Here is a 23,277-nt window from a genome sequence, read left to right on the forward strand (position 1 = left end):
CTTGGCTATTTGCATTGCAAACCTGCTCAGGTGAAGTGGCAGATCCACCCGAGAGCTGAAGCCCAGGCCGTGGAAAATGGATGTGTCCATTGCAACCATCTTTATTTTTATGAATGCTGAATGTTCTCAATTAGCTCTCCAGGAAACAAACTGTGGATGGTATAATCAGCTGAGACGTTGATTAAATGGTTCAAGAGATAGTTCTTGTCCCTTCTGAAAGGGACAAAATGATTGCACAGAAATTATATGTCTAGCTTTAATTCCTGGCTCTTGAGAGCGTGGGCATTTGGGGGGGTTTGTTCTTTCTGTTGCTGTGGAAGATGTTTTGTGAGTCCTGGCTTAATCTTCTCTGTGCTGATATGCCTTTTATGCTATCCTCTGCTCTACTTTTCATTTAAGTGAAGAAACGCTTGGTGCCAAAGCTGCTGTGTGCTGCTAGAGTTACAAAACATCTCAGGCTCAACAAAGGAAAGGGTGTTAAAAGCAAATCCTTCCCTGGGAAGGTCATTGGCAGAAACACAAAGCTGGAGAACCAGCACAAAAACTTGTTTGAAGGAACATTGGAGAACATTTTTCTGTTTCTAATCGTGTTTCCCAGGTGTTTTCCCAGGCAGGCTCCCCAGAGGGGGCCTGTTTAATACTGGGAGCAAAGCAGATTGGAGCTAGGTGTGGAGGACAGGGAGGAGAAGTATCACACTGGAGAATTTTCTACCTGGAACTAGGCTTATCTTCTTTTTCTTCAGATTGTGCAAGGCCATTCTGTATCCTCAGTACCAATCCAGGGTGGGGAATGAAGGCTCTGTAAAGAAGGACTTACGGGGTGCTGGTAGATGAAAAGCTGCACATGAGCTGGCACCATGCTCTGCCAGCCCAGACCCAGCTGTGTCCTGGGCTGATCCTCAGCAGTGTGGGCAGTAGGTGGAGGGAGGAGATTCTGTCCCTCTGCTGTGACCCCACCTGCAGTGCTGGGGTCAACTCTAGAGCTCTCAGAGCAGGAGAGACATGGACCTGTTGGAGCATGGCCAGAGAATGTCCACAGCAATGCTGGGAGGGCTGGAAGCCCTCTGCTGTGAGGCCAGGCTGAGAACGTTGGGATTGTTCAGCCTGTAGAAGAGAAGGCTCCAGGGAGAGTTTCTTACATCCTTTTGATACTTAGAAGGGCCTCTAAGAAAGCTGGAGACAGATATTTTACCAGGACCTGTTGCAACAGGTCAAGGTGTGATGGCTAAGCTGAAAGAGGGAGATTCAGACTGGAGAGGAGGAGGAAATGTTTGACACTGAGAGCTGTGAAACACTGGCCCAAGTTGCCCAGAGAGATGATAGATGCCCCATCCCGGAAACCATTGCAGGTCAGGTTGTCTGGGGTGCTGAGTAACCTGCTCTAGACATAGATGTCCTTGCTGACTTTAGGGGCTTTGGACTTGATGGCCTTTAAAGATCCTTTTCGACAGAACCCACCTGTGTGATTCTATTACCAGAGATTTTCCAGGCAGTGAAATGATGCTAAGGTCTTGCATGAAGCCCACAAAAGTGACTAAGATTTTCAGCTGTAATCAGCCACTTGTGTTTGAGTCATGCAGGCATTCAAAGAGACTGCAGCATTTTGGTTCATCTCCAGTCTTACAAATTAATCTGTGTGGGCTTTTGTTTTGTTTTTTTTCTGGCTAACTATACATTGGACACCACCATCCAGCAGCTGACATGCCCAGCTGCTGCTAGGTGAGCAGGATAAGCTGCCTGCCTTGGGACTGCATTTGGGGAGAGCTTTTTTTAGTGGTAGGAGAAAAGAATGCCTGAGAAACAAAGAGGTTTGTGAGAACACAGGCAATAGAGTGCAGGGATTTCTGACTTGACTGGATGTTAGGAAGAAGTTCTTCACCATAAGGGTGGTGAGACTCTGGAGCAGGTTGCCCAGGGAGGTGGTGGAAGGCTCATCCCTGGAGGTGTTTAAGGCCAGGTTGGATGAGGCTGTAGACAGCCTGATCTAGTGTGAGGTGACCACGCCCATGGCAGGGCGTTTGGAACTAGATGATCCTTGTGATCCCTTCCAACTCTGACTGATTCTATGAACCAATCACTTTGGAAAGGACTCTTGAAGGTCATCTTGTCCAGCTCACCCTCCTGCCTCCCCCCACACTCAGCAGGGACATATCCAACTAGATCAGGTTGCTCGGAACCCCATAAAGTTTGGCCTTGAACGTCTCCATGGATGGAGCCTCCACCACTTCTCTGGGCCATCTGTTACACTATTTCACTACCCTCATTGTAAAGAACTTTCTCCTAATGTCAAACTTAATTCTACCCTGCTCTGGTTTCAAAGCATTGTCTCTCATCCTATCACTCCAATCTGTGCAGTGACAAGAGGCAATGGCTTCAAACTAGAGAAGAGCAAATTTAGATTGGATGTTAGAAACAGGTTCTTTATTATGAGGGTGGTGGAGCACTGGAATAGGTAGCCTAGGGAGGTGGTTAAGGCCCCAGGTGAAAAGCCTGATATAGTTGATGATGCCCCTGCTGACTGCAGAGAGGATTGGGCTCTTTGACCTTTAGAGGTCCCTTCCAACCCAGACCATTTTGTGAGCCTTGCTGATGCTCAGCTCATCAGCAGTACCTGGACCCCAGGTGCAGCTCTGTGTGCTGAAGCAAGATGCTCTAGCACCAGCTGACAGCCTGGGATGCCATATTGCAGCTGCTGCTGAATGAACAAGTAAATATGTGGCTCTCCACGGGTGCCAGTTTATTGCCCCAGTGCTCTTCTCACAGTGACATTTATTTCCAACCAGCAAGAGCCCAGAGTGTGTTTTCCAGCAGCACCCAGATGATTTGTTTCATTTTCAGCCACGTTCAGCCACTGCTCCTGGTGCCCTTGATGATTAGAGCTGGGTGTTTTGTTCAGTCAAATCCTTCACTGCATGGAAATTATTTGAGTTGTTTTGAAACTCCTGATGAAACAAACCATCTGTTCTGCATCAGGAATGGTTTGCAGCTTGAGACTTTCAGAGGAGGCAGGGTCTTCATTGTGCTGTTTCTGAGCTGTACCTGCAGCTGTAGGTAGGGAATGAGGCTGCATGGAGGCTAGTGCAGGGCAGGCTGGAGCTGGGGAGGATCTGATGCTGCTTTGTAAGTGTGACTGCAGAATCAGTTTGCCAAGGGAGAGAGGAGCTGAACTGGCCTTGAAATATAGCAGCAAGTGGGAGTCTTTAAAAATGAGAAAGGAGGCAAATGATGTGTTATGTTGTAATGGTCTCCATCTTTGTGGTAGGTATTGATTCCCTGAGAGCTGCCCTGCAGGAAGAGAGCAGTACAAATCACAGGCTCACAGGATGTTAGGGGTTGGAAGTGACCCAAGGGGGTCATCCAGTCCAACCCCCCTGCCTCAGCAGGACAATCCTAACACAGATCACAGAGGAACACATCCAGACAGGCCTGGAAAGTCTCCAGAGGAGACCCCACAACCTCTCTGGGCAGCCTCTGCCGGTGCTTTGGGACCCTTACAGTAAAGAAGTTCCCCCTTGTGTCGAGGCAGAACCTCCTGTGCTGCAGCTTCCATCCATTGCTCCTTGTCCTATCCCAGAGAGCAGTGAGTAGTGAACAGAGCCTGTCCCCCCACCTCTGGCCAGCCCTCAGATGTTTATAAACATTTATCAAATCCCATCTCAGTCTTCTCTTTTCCAGACTAAACAGCCCCAGGTCCCTCAGCCTCTCCTCATAAGCCATGCCCTCCAGTCCCCTCATCATCCTCATAGCCATCCACTGGACTCTCTTCAGCAGATTCCTGTCCCTCTGAAACTGGGGAGCCCAAAACTGAACACAGTATTGAAGATAAGGTCTCACCAGGGCAGAGTAGAGGGGAAGGAGAACCTCCCTTGCTCTGCTGGACACACTCTTGCTAATACACCCCAGGATCCCATTGGCCTTCTTGGCCACAAGGCACATTGCTGTGCCATGGTTAACTTGTTCTCCAAATCAGCAGAGTTTAATCAACCCTTCCCAGACAAAGTGCCCATGATGGTTTATTGGCTACCCAAGCAGATGCAGGAATGCTGCTGTTAGCAGGACTTACCACCAAGTGAAGCCCAAGCATGCCCCAATGGGGCTTGCATATATGCTCTGTGCACAGGAACAAGGACCATGGGCCATAGGAGCTGGTGGGGTCACTCACAGGGGCTGCTGAGCCCTCCCTATCAGTGGGGAAGAGGTTTCCCTTTTCCAAACTCAGGAAAATTCACAGGAAAAGCCTTTCATCAAGGACCACAATGAGTATGAAACAGTGGTGGAGGTAAGGGGCTCTGCCAGGAGAACAGCAGCAGCCAAGATGGGATCACAGCTGGCTGCTGCATCCATACCTCAGCTTTGATGGTTTGGGCCTTCCGAGTTTGTCTTTAATAGCCTCTTTGCATCGTTTTAATGAGGTTTATTGTGGCTACAAGCACAACACAATCATGCTGCAGGTGACTGAAGAGAGAAGAGCCTTTTTTCCATCACAGCTCTCCTGCTGACTGCTGTGGCATCTGCCCTCCTGCACCACGCTGCCACACAAGACATCTGCACTTGCCTGCTGCAGGCTTTTTGGAGCAGGTCCAGGCTTTTTTGGACTGTGCTACCCACCTGTGGGATTCAGCATCACAATGAATCCATAAGGAATTAGTATCTAGTGCTCACTGTGCTGGACTTTCTCTGCCCTTGTTCCTTTGCAATCAGAGCTGCAATAGTCTTTGCAATGCAGACACCTCGTTGTGGAGGGATGAAGGCTACTCCCAGCTGAACTTCACATCTTGTGTCATGGTGGGAAGGGTGTTGGTGAGCAGATCTGCTTGTGAACCTTACACCCTGCCTCCTCTGACAGTCCCAATTTGCACCCTGTGATAGGATGAGGGGTCATGGGTATGAACTACAGCACAGGAGGTTCCTCCTCAACACGAGGAAGAACTTCTTGACACTAGAGGTCCCAGAGCACTGGAACAGGCTGCCCAGAGAGGTTGTGGAGTCTCCTTCTCTGGAGACTTTCCAGCCCTGTCTAGATGTCCATGCAACCTGCACTGGATTCTATGGTCCTGATCTGGCAGGGGGGTTGGAACTCAGTGACCTATGGGGGTATCTTCCAACCCCTAACATCCTGTGATCCATCCCAGGAACAGGTCTCCCAGGGCAGTGGTGGAGTCCACGTTCCTGGATGGATTGAAAAGCTGTGTAGGTGTGGTACTGAGGGACTAGAGTTTGGTGGTGGCCTGGTGATGCTGGGTTGATGGTTGGACTTGGTGATCTGAAAGGTCTCCTCCAACTGAAAGAGTTCTACAGTTCTGTTTCTGTAAGTGATGCTCCTTGCCCTGCTGGAAAAGGCAGAGCTGAATGAGGAGCTTCTGCTGGGTGATGGAATTGGGTGTTGACCCAGGAGTTCCTACTGGGTGATCCTCAGTCTAATTCTGCAGGGCAAGAGTGCCTGTGTCAGTACACCAACCTTTGCCTTACTCCTACTGAAACAGGTCACAAAAGACAATCCATTTCATGCAGGAAGCAGGGACATTTGGCAGGAGATAAAGACCATCCTTTAAAGTAAGAGCCAGGTGGGCTCCAGGGGACAGCTTGCCATGGCTAGAGAAACTAAAGCCAAAGCTGACATATGTTATGTGTATTTGTCTGCCTGGGTCCTTGGAAGCTGTAGCTGGCTGAATGCCCTTCTGCTGTGGCTGACCCTGCCATATGGTTTCTGCTGTTTCTTTGCATGTGACAGATTTTGGAAGTCCTTTTTTTACTTTGTACCATTTTGAGGGGTTTTGTGTTGTTTTTTTTTTGAGGGGCTTGGTTTGTTTTTTAAAGAGGGTGGGTAAGTGAAGGAGGTGCTTGGGTAGCTTCTAGGGTTCTGCAGAAAAATACAGTGAAGGGCTTGAAAAAGTTGCTTAGTTCTTTAGAATTAGAGATAATTCATCTCCTGGCTGCCATCCAGTATTTGATATCTCTCTTGATCTGCCTGGAATCATTCCTCTCACTCTGGGTTTGTGTGAAAATGTTTCTTTGAGTTCCATAACTAATGATCAGGAGTGACCATCTGTGGCCCCTTAGTAGGCATCTGGATGTACATTTCCACTTCTGAGGTGCAGAGATAACACAGTGCTGTTGCTGCTGGGACTAGAAGCTGTATCATCAGATATAATGACACTTTCCAGCTGCACATGTTGGTTTTTAGTCTTTCCTAGATGAAAATAGTTTTGCAGGTGTCTAATGCTAGAGGATAATTTGTTTCCATGCTCATTTGAAGCCTTGTAGCAAAGCTGAAGTGATGAATAGAAGATGGAAATAAAAGTAGAACATGATTTCAGACAGAGCTCCATTTTCTGTGCTGGTGAAGCCGCTAAGCAGTGTGGCTGCTGATGCAAACCTTTCATCTGCCCAAGAAAAAGGACTATTATCTTCAGCTGAAGCTGATCAGGTGTTGAGTGGTGTTTGAGCAGCACACTCAGGCAGTTATTTGCATGAGAAATGCACTGCGAAGACGAGACTTTGATGTATTTGCAACTTCCTAAATGCCATTATGTTTTTGATTGCATCTCCTGTTGGGAGAGTCTGGGACACCTCGGCTGAGCTGGGACACAAGAAGGGAATTTCATGCTCTGCTCCTCCACAGTATCTTTCACACTCTGAGATACCTTTTCTGCTTCTCTCTATAACTGAAGAGAAACCTGGAGAAACACGGTAATGGCAGCAAGTCTGAGCACTGCCTTGGGAAAGGAGGATGCCAGGAAACAGAGGGAGAAGTGCTGGACCATAGACTTGTGGCCACTTTGTTTGGAAGGGACCTCTGCATGGCTCTAGTCACTAGTAGCTGGACCATCACTGGATGGTGCCACTTCTAGGAGCCAGTAGATCCCACCCTAGGTCCCGATGCTGGATGAGGACAACTTTAGCTTTGCCATGCTGAATCTTGAATGGCTCCTGGTGCACTCTGTGAGACCCGTGCTGCACTGAGATTGCTTGGTAAAAGCTAAAGCAAATAATCATGGTGGGAAATTTCCAGAAATACCTTTCTTTCTTTTTTTTTTTTTTTTTTTTTTTTTCCGTTGGAAAATGCTGATTTGCTTAAACAAAGTGTTGGTGTGACTTGAATCGATACAGCTGGAGCTTTGGACCTGAAACCTGAGGGTTGTGTGAGAGATCAGCACCCACCCACAGATCTGGCTGCTGGGATCACAGCATCGCAGAATGGTAGGGGTTGAAAGGGACCTCTGCAGATCATCCAGTCCAAACACCCACAGCAGGCTGCCCAGGATTACAATGTCCAGGCAGACTGGAATCTCTTCAGAGAGGGAGCCTCCACAACCTCTCTGAGCAGTCTGTTCCAGGGCTCCAGCACTCTCACAGATGTCTTCCTCGTGTCCAAATGGAACCTCTTAGTTTCCAGTTTGTACTCATTGCCTCCTGTCCTATCCCTGCACACCACTGAAAAGAGTCTGTCCCCATCCTATTGCCTCCCACCCTGTAACTCTTGCTGAGCATTGATCAGATCCCCTCTAGGACTGCTCTTCTCCAAGCCAACAGCCCCAGGGCTCTCAGCCTTTCCTCCTCCCAGAGCAGCTCCAGGCCCTTCAGCATCCCTGTAGCCTCTTCTGGACTCTCTCCAGCAGTTCCTTGTCTCTCTTGAACTGGGGAGCCCAGCACTGGACCCAGTATTCCAGCTGTGGTCTCACTAGGGCAGAATAGAGGAGAAGAGAACCTCCCTTGACCACACTCTTCTTACTGCACCCAATGATGCTCAGCTTGAGCTCATAATTCCTGGGCTGTTTGCCATCCACTGCAATGTCCTCTCTCTCTGGTGTTATCACCTCACCATTCTTTGGGAGACAGTCTGAAAGATGACAACAAGAAAGGCAGGTGGAGAAGAAAAATACCTCAGCAGTGCTTTGAACTGATGGAAGAGCAGCAGAATAGTCAGCACAGGGCCAACACTGATAAAAGTCCCTTTGCTGGAGAACCTGGGCTCAGGGACATGGCAAGGCCAAGATGTGACTTCCCAGGGATCCTCACTGGCTCATCAAAGCACATCTTACTTTGGGTGGGGTTTTGGGGGAGAAATGTGTTTCCCTGGATTATGCAGGAGGCACAGTGATTACTCTTGGGCAACCTCCTCTTGCTGGGCGTGTGGCAGTAATTACTCTCGGGGCCAATTAATTAAGCCCACTGAGGAGATGCTCTCACAGCATGATTGTTGCTCTTTAAACTCCCATGTATGAGGGAGGAGTGTCAGGATTTGAGGACTTCTCTTGTTTGAAAGAGCTGGATGTGAGCCAGCAGGAAATAGCATCTCCCCGTTGCCAAGATGTTTATCTGGCCAGATGATCCCAGCCTCCTTAACTGCTGGTGGGTGGTGAGCAATGAGCAGCCTTTCTGCTGGCCAAATTAGTTTTTGGCTTGACCTCTGATCTTTCAGAGGATGCTCTAGGTTGAAAGCTGAACTTTCATCTTTGGCCCAAACTTCTCTTTCCTGAGTGAAAAACAGAAGATCCTCAAAGTATCTAACTGCCTTGGAAAGTAAATTCAAAGGGTGCACATCCACAGCAAGGTTAGGGATGTGAGGTTGTATTGCTCCATGTTACAGCTTTCTTGGCTGGAAGGCAAAGGCCTGAAACAAAAAAGCTGGGGTTTTCTGGTTGGTTTGTTCCCCCTCCCCTTCTCATTTTTGATTTGGGAAGGGATCAATTGGATGTGGCCTCTACTGTGCAGGAAGAACTGTGTAAGACAGGCAGATTTAATGATTCCTTCAGCTAAAGTTGAGCTTGAACATGACTATATTCTGCTTAGTTAGTTGGGTCAAGGCTTCAGTAAGTCGTGTAAGTAGTCATGCTATTAATGTAAGGATGCTCCAAATGGAATGCTGATTCACAGCCAAGAGTCCTGGCAGCTGAAAGGCTTTATTGTATTGTGGGTTTCTACACAACTGAGAACAAACTGTGGTGATCTTTCTTTTTAGTTCATCATGGCTTTAGGGAATGATTATTTGGCAGCTGAAAAGAAGATTTGGTTACTAATGGTCCCCAAAATGTCCTCATGCCAAAGGGCTTTGTGATATGTGACCACTCCAGAATTCTCCTCTGAAGGGGTGATGAGAGGTTAGGGATGGCAAAGGTATTCCTGGGGAGATGCCACCTCCAATTTTATTTGGCACTGATGAGGCAGCATCTTGAATACTGGATTCAGCTATAGACTCCTCACTAGAGGAAAGATGTTGAGTAGCTGGAGTGTGTCCACAGAAGGGCAATGAAGCTGGTGAAGGGTTGAGAACAGATCTGGTGAGAAACAACTGAGGGAACTGGGGGTGTTTAGCCTGGAGGAGGCTGAGGGAGACCTCATTGCTGTCTACAACTCACTGAAAGGAGGCTGGAGTGAGGTGGGGTTGGGCTCTTCTCTCTAGTATCAGGTGACAGGATGAGAGGAAATGGCTTGGAATTGTGCCAGGGGAGGGTTAGGATGGATATTAGGAGGAAGTTCTTCAGAGAGAGAGTGATTGGCATTGGAATGGGCTGCCCAGGGAGGTGGTGGAGTCACTGTCCCTGGAGGTGTTGAAGCATAGCCTGGCTGAGGCACTTAGTGCCATGGTCTGGTTGATTGTTTAGGGCTGGGTGCTAGGTTGGACTGGATGATCTTGGAGCTCTCTTCCAACCTGCTTGATTCTCTGATACTAGGAAAAAATATCTTTGCTGTAAGAGTGGTCAAGGATTGGCACAGACTGCCTTCCCTGGAGCTGCACTCCCCATCCCTGGAGGTGTTCAAGAAATGTGTGGCCGTGGCACTTTGGGGCATGGTTTAATGGCCATGGTGGTGTTAGGTTGAAGGTTGGACTGGATGATCTTAGAGGTCCTTTCCAACAGAAATAATTCTATGCTTCTATGAGGCTTAAAGGCCAGATCTTGAATATTAGAATCATAAAAAATCCTGCTGGTGTCTCCCATGGGGTGGTTAGTCTCTAACACAGCAAACTAGCAGAGCAGCTGGTAAATGGGTTTGTAGCTGGGTATTGCATGTCCCTTGTGCTGTGTGTTCAGCTGGGCAGTGCCCATGTCAGGCCACAAACTCACTTCAGCAGTGATGAGGACGTGGCTATGTGGCAGTGATCTTCCCAGTGGGCACACTTGTGAGGGATGGAAGCACCCCCAGAAAAATCCCTTGGCTTGTGTTCATTCACCCATTGGTTTCTCCTTACACATTTCCAGCTGAGCATGATCATATTTTTTTATTAAGTGTTCTTATGACTTGAGTAGTTTCTCTAATTTGGCTTATTCTTAATGCAAGATGGCTTAAAATTAAAGCCAGGTTCTCAGCCATGTTAACATTCAAGCACAATGAAGTCAAATAATGGGATGTGAGGAAATAACACACACACACACATCCCTTTGGCAGCAGCAGCAGCAGCTACAATGCAAACCCACCTGGACTACAAGAATAGATGTTGCTTTGTCAGTAACGTGCCTGAGCTGCAAACCCAGAACCACTTCAGGAGGTGTTTGTAAACACTCGTTGGAAAAGGTTATTTAAGCAATTTGTGGATGGTGCTGATGTAAAAGCTACCTGTGTGCATGTGCCTGAGAGCATGGGTGCACTTCCCAGACTCTCTGCTGCAGCAGTCATACAGCTTGGGTAGGCATGGGGCTGTGCTGGAAATGTATCAGAATGGTTTAGGCTGAAGGTTGGAAGGGACCTCGAAGCTCATGCAGTTCCAAACCCCCACTATAGGCTGGGACACCTCCCACTAGAACAGGTCACTCAAGGCTTCATCCAACCTGGCCTTGAACACCTCCAAGGGAGCAGCCATAACCTCCCTGAGCAATCTGTTCCAGTGTTTCACCACCCTCACTGTGAAGAACTTCTTCCTAATATCTAGTTTGAATCTCCCCTCTTCCAGTTTAAACCCACTCCCCCTCTTCCTGTTATTACAAGACCTTGATTTCCCCAAATCTTCTGGGGTTCATCTCCTACTTGAGTTTTCTTATCCTGTGGATCTTTCTCAGCTGCTCAGCTCTGTGTTTGCAGTCACAGAATCACACAATGCATGAGGCAGGAAGGGACCCTCAACCCCCCACGTTGAACAGAGACCTCTCCAACTAGTTCACGTTGCTCAGAGCCCCATCAAGTTTGGTTTTGAATGTCCCCAGGGATGGGCTCTCCACCACATCCCCAGGCAACCTGTTCCAGTAATTCACTACTCTTCTTGTAAAGAGCTTCCTCCTAATGTCCAACCTAACTCTGCCCTGCTCCAGTTTCAAACCATTGCCCCTTGTCCTATCTGAACAGTCCCTCCCCAGCCTGCCTGTAGATCTCGTTCACTTATTGAAGTGCTGCTCTAGAAGGTCTCCCTGGACCCTTCTCTTCTTCAGGCTGAACAACCTGATCCTAGAGTAGGGTGTCCCTGCCCATGGCAGGGAGTTTGGAACTATCCAATCTTTGTGGTCCCTTCCAACCCTGACTGATTCTATGGTTCTATTCTATGATTCTATGATTCTTCCAACCAACACCATGGTGGGGTCCTGGGATTCTCTGATATCTCATTCACAATGAATGAAAACTGCAGGTCATGGCGATAGGGAAAACCCTGGGTGCTGTGGGCTGGGAGCACACTTGCTGGTCAGGAGGATTTTGGATCCAGGGCAGGGCTGTAGGAGGATGCTGCTAATGAAAGCAATATTGAAAACATTTCTTTCCATAATCTGCTTATGTTGACAGGTCAGCCAGAGCAGCAGTGAGTTCAGTTAAAGAAATAGCTTCCCAGAGCATAAATGGACTGATAAAGTATAATTCTATTAAGGGATCATTCCTTGGCTCTAATGATTGTGTGGGAATCTGAGGCACAAAGAGATTAGCAGCAATCTTTATTTCCTGAGTGAGATGCTGTTACATAAACTAAATGTTTGTGTATTGAGAAGTAGAAGCAGTAAAATTGTGCAGTTCTGCCCAGAGGGAGTCCTGAGTGGGAACTGTGCATGGCCCCAGGGAGGCATCGTGGGGGCAGAATGGAGAGAATTGGTCCATCTAAGAAAGCTATTTTTGTTCTGAGCAAATGAGAACAGAGGGACAGGCTGTGAGAGTTGGGGCTGTTCAGCCCGGAGAAGAGAAGGCTCCAAAGAGACCTTAGAGTGACCTTCCAGTACCTGAAGAGTGCTACAGCAAAGCTGGGGAGGGACTTTCTACAAGGGCTTGTAGAGACAAGATGAAGGGCAATGGCTGTGAGCTGGAAGAGAGGAGATTGAGACTGGGATTAGGAAATTCTTGACAGTGAGAGCAGTGAAATGCTGGAATAGGTCGCCTAGGAAGGTCCTGAATGCCCTCTCCCTGGAGGTGTTCAAGGCCAAGTTGAGCAACCTGCTCCAGTGGAAGATGTCTCTGCCCACAGCAGGGGAGTTGATGTCTCTGCCCACAGCAGGGGGGTTGGAACTTGGTCAAGGCAAAGGTCCCTTCCAACCCAAGCTGTTCTATGATTCTACAAAACACGTTCTTGTGTCACGCTGGGGGCCTCACTGGTACCATGGTGGGGATTTGAGAGGAAGGCAGAGGAGTCACTGTGCCAGGTGTGTGGGGTCCACCCTCGGAGGGGGTGGAGGAGTGCCCATTTCCCCTCATGGAACAGCCCAAATAATGTGTGATCCCACTCCAGCTGGGCAGACACTGAGGGCACAGTGATGTGTCAGTGCCACCAACTATTGCCTTCTCTTTAGGCTGTCCTCCTTGGTGGCTGGGGACACTAAGGGGGTGGGTGACATTACAGATGGCTATCTGGTGTTAAACCTGGGGACATCCTGACTGTATCCTTCATCTGTTCTTCATGCTAACATCTTTTTTCTCTCTCTTTTTTCCCTCTCTGCTTTCTCTTTGCCTCCCTCTTGCAGCAATGTGGACACCAAGGAGCTGTGCGGTGAGTGCAGTGCCTTGCTCAGGGCACAAGCAAGTGTTACAGGCATGGCTGCTTCAGAGGGTGCATGTCCTCACTACACAGCTGACAGCTGTAGAGATGGGGGTGGGATCTCATTACTCACAGGATCACACAGGATCCCAGGATGTTAGGGGTTGGAAGGGACCCAAGGAGATCATCCAGTCCAACCCGCCTGCCGCAGCATGACAATCCTATCTAACACAGATCACAGAGGAGCACATCCAGGCAGGCCTTGAAAGGCTCCAGAGAAGGAGACTCCACAACCCCTCTGGGCAGCCTGTGCCAGGGCTCTGGGACCCTTACAGTAAAGAAGTTCCCCCTTGTGTTGCAGCAAAAGAGGTTCTGCCTCAACTTTGACCTGTTGCTCCTTGTCCTATCCCAGGGAGCAGTGAGCAGAGCCTGTCCTCCCCTCCTGACCCCCAGCCCTCAGGTATTTAGAAACATTTATCAAATCCCCTCTCAGTCTTCTCTTTTCCAAACTGAAAAGTCCCAGGTCCCTCAGCCTCTCCTCATCAGCCATGCCCTCCAGTCCCCTCATCATCCTCATAGCCATCCACTGGACTCTGTCCAGCAGACCCCTGTCCCTCTGAAACTGAGGAGCCCAAAACTGAAGGCAGTACTTAAGATGAGGTCTCACCAGGGCAGAGTAGAGGGGAAGGAGAACCTCCCTTGATCTGCTGGACACAGTCTTGCTAATACACCCCAGGATCCCCTTGGCCTTCTTGTCCACAAGGGCACATTTCTGTGCCATGGTTAACTTGTTCTCCACCCGGACCCCCAGGTCCCTTGCCACAGGGCTGCTCTCCAGCAGTCACCTCCCAGCCTGTGCTGGTGCAGCTTATTCTTCCTCCCCAGATGCAGGACTCTTCACCTGTCCTTGTTGAACTTCATCTGGTTCCTCTGTGCCCAGCTCTCCAGTCTGCCCAGGTCTGTCTGGATGGCCACACAGCCTTCAGCTGTATCAGCCAAGCCTCTCTGCTGCTTCATCTCTTATTCCACAGCAAAACTTTGCAATTTGTCTTCAGTTTGAGGCAACACAAAGAGGCTGAGGGCTGAGTGCAGTGCCTGGCTCCCGTGCAGTCAGAACCTGGAGCTTAATTTCAGGAGATGTGGTGGCCTCCAGCTCCACTCTCAAGTTCAATAAGCCAGGATCCCTCTGCAATACCCAGAACGTATTTCTCCTCAGGCAAAGCTTGGTGCTTCCCAGCAGGCTGCCTGCGACGTACACCACCCCTGCCGCACCTCCCCGGCTTGCAGAAATTGCAGCTGGGAAAGAAAAGCTCTGATAAGGATTTATCCCACAGCTTGACTAGAAAGGGAACATTTCCTGCTGGGATTTCTCAGGGGGCCAGGTCTCGCTGGGAGGTGACTTGCACACGGGGCTCCTGCTGCTCTCTTGGGTGTATTTTTCCGTGTATGCTGGTACTAGGAAACGTTTCCTGAGCCCCAGCTTTTCGGGAGATGGGAGGACCTTGCAGAGTGCTCATCCATCTCTTCTCCCCTCCCATGCCACGATGTCACTTTGGAAAGTCTTTAAGCACTTGCATCACTTTGCCACTAATTACAGCCTTCAGAGGTCTGGCTCAGAGCAGGTGATGCAGCAGAAAGGTTTTTTGGGGGAGCCTGTGCCAGCACCAGACCATTACTCTTGTTATTCCCAAGACTTTTAGGACCTGTCTGACCACTGAAGTCCATGGATCTGCCCATACCAGAACATTACCTAGAGTTTCCCTCCTCCCAGTGTAGAATTATAGAATCACAGAATGGTTTGGGTTGGAAGTGACCTTTAAAAACCACCCAGTCCAATCCCCTGCAGTCAGCAGGGACATTTGCCACTGCAGGAGGTTGCTCAGAGCCCCAGACAATCTGATCTGCAATGGCTCCAGGGGTGGAGCATCTACCACTTCTCTCTGGCCAGCTTGGACCAGGGTCTCACCACCTTCAGTGTCAAACATTTCTTCCTTCTGTTTAGTCTGAGTCTCCCTCTCTTTCTGTTCAAACCATCACCTCTTGCCCTGTCACAACAAGCACCGCTCAAAAGCCTGTCCCCAGCTTTCTTAGAGCTGCCTTTATGTACTGAATGGCTGCCAGAAGCTGTCCCTGGAGCCTGCTCTTCTCCAGCCTGAAAAACTCGAGCCCTTCATTCCCCAGCCTGGACTGGTACCAGGGATTTCTCCAACCAAAGGGCAGGACCTTACAGTTACCTCCTGCTCACTCCCTGACTTTCTCATTGCAGTACCCCACAGGATTTTGAGACCTTAAGCCTGCAGCAGCTTTTTGCCTGCTTTCCCCCACCTCATGTTGTTTTGGTAGTTAAGAACCTAATCCTTCTATCAAACTCTTTTGGTTTGCCAATGGTACAATGGGCTTGTTCCCATCACTCCTTTCTCCCTGTGTTAGATCTCCTTGCCAGCTGCCTCAAAAACCAAAGCCCTCCAAGTTGGACCATCGACTTTGTCAGGATATACCAGGGCAGTAATGTGGTTGCTTGGTCACTCTGCATTCTCCAGCAGCCTGATAAAACCACAGTGTGATCCCACCCCACTGCCTCTTCTGAAGGTGAAGCTGCCAGGAGAGGAGGAAGATAAACCCACATACCTGGAGGAAGGATTGAGCAGCATGAGAGTCTGCCTAGGTCCTTTATCTGCTGAATGCCTGCTCTCAACTGCAATTTCTTATTTACTTTCCACTCTTCTGAGTATTAGTTTAGATTTCCACTCTTCTGAGTATTAGTTTAGATAGAAAACCTCATTTTGGGTAAATGGAAGCTATGGTCTCTCTCTTGAAATGAGTTGTGTGTTGTAAGATGCTGAGAACATCTTAAAAGAGATTTCTTGAGCCCTGCAGCTTATGTGAGAAATTTGATATGGCTTAATCTATATCAGGTAGCATCTTAGAAACTTCTGGCTGCATCTCAACTGAATTAAATGTGGTTGTGCAGCTCCTCAGCCCCAAAGGAGCTCCCAGTCATAGCTGGGAATGCTCAATATGCCCAGAAAAGGTGAGTACACCTGCCTTTCAATTTATATGAAACACAGACATTGCATGCAGTGCTCCAAGGTGTCCAGAGGACTGAGGTGTGCTCAGCAAAAGAGGAGATGCACATCGACCCGGCCAAGGCAACCAGCGTGATGGGCGATGGCTTTGCTGGGGAGAGGTGCCTGTGGGCCACCCACCTCCTCCCATGCCAGTGCTGGCCCATGCCAATGCTCATCTCCTCAGCACTGATCCCACTGCTCTCTACAAATGTGCAGAAGACATGAGCAAGAATCAAGTAGGAGAGCAAGAGCTGATCTCGGATGCTGCCGTGCATAAACGAGGCTAAAACAGGGGAACTGATTACTTTGGTTAAGTCAATGCCATTCCCCTCCCGAGTGCTTCTTGGTCCATCTTGAGGTCTGTGCTTTGCCCACAGCAGCTCCTTTCTCCAGCTTTTTATTTCAGGACTCCCAGAAAGCCTCTACCTTCAAAATCTGCTCAGTTTTTCTTTGCCAAGGAGAGTAATGACACAAACAAACACACTGCGGTGAGAATAAGCTGCCTGGCTTAGCGCGGAGCAGCAAACAGCTGCTGTCAATCACGCTCTGACATTCTGGTTTCTGCCAAAATCTTCTTCCCCTTGGATGTGTTCCTGGGCTGTAAATAGCTGTAGGCTCTTCTAATTAAGCCAAGAGAACCTAATTAGGGGGATTGTTTCCTGGAATTGGTGCCTTGTTGCGTTCCACAGAGATGTCACATCAGTGACAGTGAAGCTCTGTGTCTTAGCTCTCAGGAGTGGCACCGGTGGCTTGCAAGGAGCAGCTGGGTGTCAATCACCCAGGAAAAGCTGAGTTTGCATCCAGGCTGCAGACCCACTGCATGCCTCACCACCGTGCTTCTTGAGAGCACTCTGGGGAGAGGGACTTGGGGATGCTGCTGGATGAGAAGCTCAACAGGAGCCAGCAGTGTGCCCTGGCACCCCAGAGAACCAAGCAGAGCCTGGGCTGCAGCAGGAGCAGTGTGGGCAGAAGGGAGAGGGAGGAGATTCTGTCCCTCTGCACTGCGATGGTGAGACCCAACCTGGAGCACTGTGTCCACTTCTGGAGTCCTGTGACAGGAAAGATCTGGTGGTGCTGGAAGGCATCCAGAGAAGGGCTATGAGGATGATCAGAGGGCTGCAGGTCCTCTATGGGGGCAGACTGAGAGAGTGGGGCTGTTCAGTCTGGGGAAGAGAAAGCTCAAGGCTCTCAGGAGATCTTCTTGTGTCCATCCAGTGTCTGAAGTGGTCTACAGGAAAGCCTGGGAGGGACTTCTTAGGATGTCAGGTGGGGAGGGACTGGGGGGAGTGGAGCAAAACTAGAAGTGGATAGATGTTGGCAATAGGAGGGAGAGAGCCAAACTATGGTCAAATGCAGAAGTGGGCATGAAAATAAAGCACCTGCTAAGTTATTTTCAGTGGGAACCACTGTGCCTTACAGCTCTATTTCACAGTGGTCCCAGACTTGAGAGGAGCTGCACCATTTCCCATCCCTGCAGGACAAGATGTGACTTTGGTTCAGGATATGGACTATAAAAATAGACCTGAAACCACCTGCTCAGGTTTCACTTTCCACCAGTAAACAGACTTTGCTTTGTCACATAGCCTTGAAGTCTGAGTTACAACAATGGTTCCCATCATGTCCATCTTGATTTTTCCAGACTATTTTGCTGACCACATGGGAGACTATGAAGATGTCTTGGCCTCACTGGAGACCCTGAACCTCTCCATCCTGAAGGCAATGGACTACACCAAACGGGTAAGTTCTCCTTGCTGCACCTTGTGCTCTCTCTGGGCTTGGAGCAAACAGTGTAAGACTCACCTTTACTTAGTGTCTACCTCTGAAGGTCTTCACCCTGCTCAGCAGTGTTGTCTCCTTGTGCTTTTGCATTTGTGTGGGAAGTGGATGACAGCAGCAAGATGGTGACAGAGAATTCTTTTTGTATTAGAGGCAGTTGAATGTGGAAAGCCTTGGCCAGGTAGTGAACCATTGTGCCGATGTAATGGGCAGTAGGTGGTGGCGTGGAGGCTTTGTGGCAAAGCATCAGAGAATTATTTAGGTTGGAAGGGACCTCAAAGATCATCTAGTTCCAACCCCTCACCATAGGCAGGGACACATCCCACTAGAACAAGTTGCTCAAGGCCTCATCCAACCTGGCCTTGAACACCTCCAGGGAGAGAGCATCCACAACCTCCCTGGGCAACCTGTGCCATGTTTCACCACCCTCACTGTGAAAAACTTCTTCCTAACATCTAGTTTAAATCTCCCCTCTTCCAATTTAAACCCATTAATCCTCATCCTGTCATTCAAGACCTTGTAAATACCTTCTCAGCATCTATTCTGAGTCTGACAGGTTGTCTTGGCTCTGCCATGAGTTGCTGTCTTCAGACAAGGTGGCCTGTGAGTCTCTCAGATGGGGTTTTGAATGCATGAGTTCTTGTCTGGGAGTACTTTTGAATGTTTCATGTTATAGACCTGCCACCAAATGCAGCTTCCATGTAGGAGGGCACCCTGGCTTCCAAAGTATGGTTGCTCCTGTGTACAGCTGCTGTGTTAGAAGCCAGAGGGCTATGTATTTGAAGGACTAGTCAAAGACTGGATGAGGCACTTAGTGCCATGGTCTGGTTGATTTGACAGGGCTGGGTGCTAGGTTGAACTGGATGATCTTGGAGGTCTCTTCCAACCTGGTTGATTCTATGATGGTTCTATGGTAATGACAACAAGCGTCAAGGTGTGCAAGGGCTTTAGAGGATGACCTCCCCTTGTCACCCAGTGCTGATTAAACAAGCTTTACCTAGTAACACTTTCACAGAATCATAGAATCAACCAGGTTGGAAGAGACTTCCAAGCTCATCCAGTCCAACCTAGCACCCAGCCCTAGCCAATCAACCAGACCATGGCACTAAGTGCCCCAGCCAGGCTTTGCTTCAACATCTCCAGGCACAGAGACTCCACCACCTCCCTGGGCAGCCCATTCCAATGCCAATCACTCTCTCTGCCAACAGCTTCCTCCTAACAGCCAGCCCAGCCCAACACTTTGCACGTTGTGAGGTCTCGTTTTCCATAAGTCAGTAGTTAGAATGGAAAACAGCAAATTCCTTTTCCCCTGACTGGAAAACAAGAAGCCTGCTTGATCTAAGCCCACCCTTTCTGAATGTTTTTGAGAAGGGCAGCAAGGAGCATGAAGCCACACACTTCACATGTCAATGTCTGGCCTTAATAAACTAAAGGAAGAAGTCTGTGGCCAAGCACTGTCTGAAGTCTCTGTGAATTTTTAAATCAGTGTTATGAGAGGGTGGAAAGAAAAAAAACTCAGGACAACACTAATAGTTTATTTTTGTCTAACTAAGTTTCTGAGTCTGTGCAGCCCTCATTTGTATTCACTATTAGCAGTTTTTATTTTCCTGGCAGTCAGGTTTGCCCACTATGGGTTTTAAATACATGCTAATAGATAGCTCAGAAATTCACTCCAGCTTGCTCTTTGTGATGCCTTCCACTGCTGCCTTTTGAATGGGAGGATAATACACATATGACTAATTCCTCCCAGCATTTTGCAAGAGGAAAGTGGCTTATTCCCTGGTTATAAGTGAGACATTTCAGCATGTGAGCATCACCTGGCATAGAGATCTGCAGCAGAAGCAGGATGGTTATTCATAATGCCAATCCATAAGACTGGGATCATAAGAAAAGCATCTTCCTCCCTCTTTGGCCAACCAGAGCCTGGGCTGCCTCAGAAGTGTGGCCAGCAGGTCGAGGGAGGTGATTCTCTCCCTCTGCTCTGCTCTGGTGAGACCCCACCTGGAGTACTGCATCCAGTTCTGGAGCCGCCATTACAGGAGGGCTGTGGAGATGCTGGAGAGTGTCCAGAGCAGGGCCAGGAGGATGCTCAGAGGGCTGCAGCAGCTCTGCTGTGAGCACAGACTGAAAGTTGGGGTTGTGCAGTCTGCAGAAGAGGAGGCTCCCAGGTGGCCTTTCAGTATCTGAAGGGGAGCTACCAAAAAGCTAGGGAGGGACTTTTCAGGATATCAGGGAGTGACAGGACTGGGGGGAACGGAGCAAAGATGGAGATGGGCAGGTTCAGGCTGGAGATGAGGAGGAAGTTGTTTAGCATGAGAGTGGTGAGAGCCTGGAATGGGTTGCCCATCTCTGGAGGTGTTTGAGGCCAGGCTGGCTGAGGCTGTGTGCAGCCTGCTCTAGGGTAGGGTGTCCCTACCCATGGCAGGGGGATTAGAATTGGCTGCTCCTTGTGGTCCCTTCCAACCCTGACTGATTCTATGATTCATCTGCCTTGATTGTGAAGGGTAAAGATTATTTACCTAAACTTGAGCTGGTCACCTCCATCCTGATCTTGTGGAGACCCAGAGTGCTGGAGGTGTCTTCTTAATGCGACACTGAAAGATCCAAGCACTCTTCATCTCAAATGCAGACCTTTCTAGGTGGCTAGGGCCAGGTAAGGGACTGCAACCCCAGCACCCCCTCATCCCCTCCGTTGTGTCAGCCTGTGAGGGTGTGTTGCTCTTCCTTGCCTGCCAGACTTCAGGCCTGTGAGCAAACAGAGCAAGACTCCTTCCCAGAGAGGAGTCGGCAGAGAAGCATTTCATGAAGAACATTGCTCCCTGCTGTGATTTTGTGAACAAAATGGTACAAACCTCATCAATGAATTATTCAAACACAGGTGCTTTGTTCAAGTAAAGAACAGAAAAGAGAGAGAGAGAGAAAGAAAAAAAAACCCAATCCCAAAAATAAGCTATTGTAGGTGGTGGAGAAAGTCATCTCCAGTGTTTAGGTAAGATAGACTTACAGGCAGCCTCAGAAGCTTTTCCCCAGTGCACCATCAGTGGTCTTTTTTGAGACATGAGGCTTTTTTTCACTATATTTCTTCCCAGAAAGAAAGAAAGAAAGTAGTAAAATAATAATAAAGAAAGAATAAAAAAGGATTTCTTTACTAGACTTTCTAGTTTCAGTGTCAAGACTACTAAAACAGAGTGTCAGAAGGCAGCTTCTCACAACCCAAACAGCTGGCTGAGGTCTTCCTACCAGTTTCCAGGTGATCATAGAATCAACCAGGTTGGAAGAGACGTCCAAGATCATCCAGTCCAATCTATCACCCAGCCCTGTCCAATCAGCTAGACCATGGCACTAATGATGCATCTTCCCATATCAAATCCAGCCTGGGGGATGTCACAGGGGTGTTTTATTTCCACTGGGACCACATCTGCAGGACAAGGCTTCAGTCTCAGGGCTGCCAAAGGCAGTGTGAGCTCCCACTTGTCTCTCGGATCCACCCCTCCCAGTTCTCCTGCTCCATCACACAGTGTGAGGCTGCAAGCAAGGGTCCTGAGCTGCTGTCGTGGTGGTCAGGAGACATCAACATATCAGTGCATTTTTGGAAACCTGTGCTCAGGACAACGAGTGCCAAAGCTGCAGGTTTTGGTAGGAGTCATTAAGTGTGGCTTTTTGTCCCCCTCCCTGTGCTTGAGCCTGTTGTTGTCTCTGAAGCTTTCCCCTGAGGCTGGGTTCTGCAAAGGGCTTGGTGCTGATGCTGAGTACCGACTTGTGAGCAAACTGCTTTGCTTGTGAGCTGCTCCTGCTCCCCTGCATTAAAACTAGACTTTCATCAGATGGAGGAAACTATTGAGCATTTGAGAGTGTTCTTGATTCCCTCTCTCTCCTTCCACAACCAGTGCAAACAATAACTCAAGTCTAACCTTCCTCTGAGCTGGCTTTGTGACCAGAGGTGCCTGCTGATGAGAAGGGCTGGCATGCCTGTGGTATTTAATTGCTGTTTGTATTTCTCACCTCAAAAGACAACTGATTGTTTCTTGCTCATAAAAAAAGAGGGAGAGCAGCAATTATCTCGTGCTGGAGGAGCCCATAAAGCACCAGCAGTAATTAGATTCAACAGTGGAAGGTCTCACACAGCAAAACAAAATCTGTCATCGGAATTCTTTTCCAATACAGAGATGTCCATAGCACGTTGCAACGCCTGCCAGTGATGCTGGAGGAGGATAAGTTGTGCTGGAGAGAGAGGAAATGAACTTGCAGGAGCTAAAAAAAACCCCAACAACAACAACAACAACCCCCAAACTGTGGATGGGAGATGTTTTTTACAGAATACTTGTTTAGTGTCTCACAGTGCAGTCTGCAAATACCAAACCCAACGTGACTGGGAAGGATGTGGTTTGTGTGTGTGATGTCCAAGGGTGGGGCATGCTAAAAGCTGGGAGAGCACAGCCAGGTGGGTTACTGACCTCAACTTCTATAGGTTTCCCACTGTGGAACAGTGCCTAGGTGATGTAACCACCATCCATGCCAGCCTCAAGGAGTGATGGGGACGGGGGAGCAAAGGACAGTCCCTGAGGGCCACAGGGCCAGTGCAGGGGTGGTGGTTAGCACCAAAGAATCCCCTCATTCAGACAGCCCAGGAAATGTGCTTTAGCTTGGTTTAAAAAACAACCAAACAAACTGTTTTGTGCTTTGTGGAAGCCAAGAGGCTTGATTTACCCCATTCCCACTGGCTTGGGGTTGCTCCTGCTCCCTGGTTTTGCAAATAAGTGTGGCCAGTAGGAAAAGGGAGGTTCTTCTGCCCCTGTACTCAGCACTGCTCAGGCCACAGCTTGAATGCTGCGTGCAGTTCTGGGCTCCTCAATTGCAGAGAGAAGTTGCAGTACTGGAAGGTGTCCACAGGAGGGCGACAAAGCTGTGAGGGGCCTGGAGCACAGCCCTGAGAGGAGAGGCTGGAGGAGCTGGGGGGGTGCAGCCTGCAGCAGAGGAGGCTCAGGGCAGAGCTCATTGCTGCCTGCAGCTGCCTGCAGGGAGGCTGTAGCCAGGTGGGGTTGGGCTCTGCTGCCAGGCAAGCAGCAACATAAGAAGGGGACAGAGTCTTGAATTGTGCTGGGAGAGGTCTAGGCTGGCTGTTAGGAGGAAGTTGTTGTCAGAGAGAGTGATTGGCATTGGAATGGGCTGCCCAGGGAGGTGGTGGAGTTGCTGTCCCTGGAGGTGTTCAAGAGAAGCCTGGATGAGGCACTTGGTGATATGGTCTCGTTGATTGGCTAGGGCTGAGTGCTAGGTTAGACTCGATGATCTTGGAGGTCTCTTCCAACCTGGCTGATTCTGAGATTCTGTGATAAGTGTTCTGCAGTGCTGAGCCTGGAAATAGGAACACAGCTGACCTTTAGTGGTGAGATAAACATCAAAAGCAACAGAGATAAAAAAATGCTGAGTGAGGAACTCTCTCAAGGACATTGCAGCTCAGAGCTAAGGTCAAATCATTTCTCCTGGAGAGGCTCCTGATGGTCACCAGATGGGTTTAAGAAATGTTGGTGGCTGTCGTTGACACGTGCCCTG

At 49.1% G+C, this 23,277-nt stretch overlaps 1 protein-coding gene across 1 annotated transcript in view; it reads left to right on the forward strand.

The window, feature by feature from the left end:
- NECAB2 (N-terminal EF-hand calcium binding protein 2) overlaps positions 1 to 23,277 on the forward strand; it is a 93,757-nt gene that overhangs the window by 52,418 nt on the left and 18,062 nt on the right. The window contains exons 4-5 of the mRNA XM_064160465.1: positions 12,870 to 12,895; positions 17,591 to 17,688. Coding sequence (XP_064016535.1) covers positions 12,870 to 12,895; positions 17,591 to 17,688 — 124 coding nt within the window. The remainder of the gene's footprint in view (positions 1 to 12,869; positions 12,896 to 17,590; positions 17,689 to 23,277) is intronic.

Source organism: Pogoniulus pusillus, chromosome 20 (genome assembly GCF_015220805.1).
Source record: "Pogoniulus pusillus isolate bPogPus1 chromosome 20, bPogPus1.pri, whole genome shotgun sequence".
NCBI classification, from domain to species: domain Eukaryota; kingdom Metazoa; phylum Chordata; class Aves; order Piciformes; family Lybiidae; genus Pogoniulus; species Pogoniulus pusillus.